We start from the raw sequence: 3185 nt of genomic DNA, 5'->3' as shown, positions 1-3185 counted from the left end.
CCAATCTCTGATCTTTGCTACCTTATCTGGATCTGCTTCCACACCTGCCTCAGAAACAATGTGTCCAACGTACTTCACTCGGTTTCTGAAGAAACAACATTTATTTGGGGAAATCTTCAGGTTACATTCTCTGTTGGAATACCTGATCCAGTCGACGAAGATGTTCCTCGTAAGTATCGGAAAATATGATGTGGTCATCAAGATATATGAGGCATATCTTCAAGTGCAAATCTCCGAGACATTCCTCCATTAGCCGTTGGTAAGTGGCTGGGGCGTTTGACAACCCGATTGGCATCCGATTGAATTAAAAAAAAACTAGTGGTCCAACAGTGAATGCAGTTCTCTCTTTGTGTTCCTCATCAATCTCCACCTAGTGATAGCCGCTTTTCATATCCAGCACAGTGAAGAACTTATTGCCACCCAAACAATCCAATTTTTTTCTCTATCCTTGGTAAGGCATAGGAGTCTTTCACAGTACGATTATTGAGCTGTCGATAGTCAACGCACATCCTCAAATTCCCATCCTTCTTCCTCACAAGGGCCACATTAGATGACCATGGAAAGTGTGATTTCCTTATAATTCCTCCCGAAAGAAGTTGTTGAAGGTGTCCACGAACCTCATCTAACATGGAAGGTGGGATTCTCCTGTGTCGCTGCTTAAAAGGAGCGCCGTTGTCCAGCTCAATCCGATGGCCGATATCCTCATCGTGTTTTGAAAACATATCTTCATACTTACGTATAAGTTCTATTCCCTAACTAAGCTGATATGGTGATAATGGCATGTCCTTGGATGAAGTGAAGTCTAGGACATCATATATACTTGGACTCTTTCCCTGTATATCAATGGAAGGTGGTAGTTGCTCCATAATAACTGGTTGAAGCTCACAAATCACAGCTTTCGGATGAATTGTCAAAGTCCTACTTGTGACATTAGATAGCTGTACAGTCACCGATTTGTTGTTACCATCATATTCCATAATTCCAGGTGTCAGAGTCAACAACGATGAAATAGTAGCCAACTTGGAAGGTTGCAGCATGGCACATGTCTGATGGTAATTAATTCCCTTGTCCACATACACCTTTACATAACTGTTTGGCTTCATTACTATACTGTTGGTTTCCGCACATCGAACAAGTCCAAGTCTATTTTCATTCCTTGCCAACTCGCGTTCCCGTATGGATAAGCATCTAAATGCGAGGTACCAAGGTGCATGTAGGTCCGCTTGCTGTAGAAATCTTGCTTCATGTTCCTCACTGCAGGCATGCATCAAGGGAAAAAGTACATTAGTACCAAGTAGCAACGGAACTGACGAATTGTAATTGCTATCTGGAACAACTAACAGTAAACAAGATTGTGACATTCCACCAAGTCCAGGAACAGCTATATCGACCTCAATATATCATGAGTACTGAAGAAGGTTTCCATCTGCGCATTCTACATTAAGGAAATCTGTTACAGGCAACAATTGGCAAAAATTAGATAAAGAACTTCTATAATATTGTTCAGAAACAGTAGAGACAGTAGATCCTGTATCTAACAAAGCCCTGAATTTTGTTCCTTGCAATAAACACCTGTGTTTCACTCGGGGAACCAACCAACTCTCCAGGTACGTGTTTCCTGTCTGGTTGTATAGCATGGTTTATGGCTCTCCTCTCCAAGCCTAAGAACCGTCATTCTTCATAGGCTTGTCACCGTTTAAATGGTCAAGTCGTACACGACATCCAAGTCTAATATGTCCTCTCTGGCCACATCGCCAACACAGGGGTCCATCACTCCATGATTCTGATGTCTTCCACCTGCTGCTTGAATGGTTTTGTAACTCCAGATTTTGAGTATTGCTTCTCATTACTTATCATCTTGGCCATGTCTGTTGTCAGCTGCTTAATCATTGCCTTCATTTCTGTTAAGTCATCTTTCGTTACAGCACTCGCCATGTGTGCAGGACTAGGCTTTATCTTGGAATCATCTGCGCTGGGGCTAACTCGTCTCTCCTCCTTCCTTTTGTTAAGATCCTGCTCAACCTGTCGGACAGCAATCATCAGGTCGTCAAAGTCATCGATGGCATCATATTTATGGCCGGTGATATCCTTCAGATCTCGTCTTAATCCAGTCCAGAACATGGTACGCAGCATGTCTCCTGTGTCAGTATAGGTTACCTCCCTTCTACTCACAGCCTTGTTCAAGATATCCTCCAATCGACACCTCCATGAAGAAGCATCCTCGTTATCCTGCTGTCGAGCACTATACAATCGTGCTAAAAGTGCTTCATCCTTTTCCACAGTGCCAAATATGCTGTCCATCTTGGTGAGAATTTTCTTCACAGGGGCTGTTGGTCCAAGGTGCATTACAACTGTTCCAGCTTTACCCTTCACAGATCGACGAAGTGCCCGAGCCACCACATCCTCATCCTTGGATACTAGCAAGGATTCCACCTCGTATTTCCATAAGCCATATGGTGTGTCCTTTTCCTCACCGGAGAAAATAGAAATCCTTACAGGTTGATTGACAGTAATTGTAGGGGTAGGTAAAGCAAAAGTAGCATCATCTTCCTGTTTGACATCCTTAGCACCTTCCTTTGACTTAATCCAGGACCGTAGTTCCTCGGATTTAAGTTGCCCTTCCTCGGCTTTGTAACCCATAGCTACAAGAGTAGCTGTAATCACCTTCATATCCTTTTCCGAGAATGATCCCTCCATAGCCATGATGGATCAATACAAATTAAACTAAATTTACAAAAGTCAAGTGATATGCAATCTAAAAAAACCTTTCTGAAAATCAAAACAAATTCAAACACATGAAAACCCAACTTACCAGTACATGTGTACCAAAATGGACATCAATATTTACCATACCAGACCCAACTTACCAGTACATGTGCACCAAAATGGACATCAATATTTACCATACCAGATGACTATACCTACCTGTATGATCCTCAAATATCCAGCCTGTTCCAATTTGGTTTCCACAACAATCACAAGTTGAAGTAATCGAAGATTAAACAACAACCATATAAATAAGCAGTACTAGTAAAGAAAATCAACACAAAACACATAACGTATAAGTGCAACATGTAACACAAATATATAAATGTCACAGAAATCAGCTATTGTCAAAGAAATTATATATAAACGTTGCAGAAATCAGTTATTGTCAAAGTCAAGTCAACAGCCTTGGAGTCAAA

At 41.5% G+C, this 3185-nt stretch overlaps 1 protein-coding gene across 1 annotated transcript; it reads right to left on the bottom strand.

Moving 5' to 3' along the window:
* Positions 1-1770: 1770 nt before the first annotated feature.
* Positions 1771-2703, bottom strand: LOC110461286. The gene has a single exon (XM_021514707.1). The coding sequence runs from the start codon at positions 2701-2703 to the stop codon at positions 1771-1773; it is 933 nt and encodes a 310-aa protein (XP_021370382.1).
* Positions 2704-3185: the final 482 nt, after the last annotated feature.

The sequence above is a fragment of the Mizuhopecten yessoensis genome, unplaced genomic scaffold (genome assembly GCF_002113885.1).
Source record: "Mizuhopecten yessoensis strain PY_sf001 unplaced genomic scaffold, ASM211388v2 scaffold10597, whole genome shotgun sequence".
Lineage (NCBI taxonomy): Eukaryota > Metazoa > Mollusca > Bivalvia > Pectinida > Pectinidae > Mizuhopecten > Mizuhopecten yessoensis.
The sequence above is the reverse complement of the archived record's forward strand: the minus strand, read 5'-3'. Positions and strand labels throughout refer to the sequence as shown.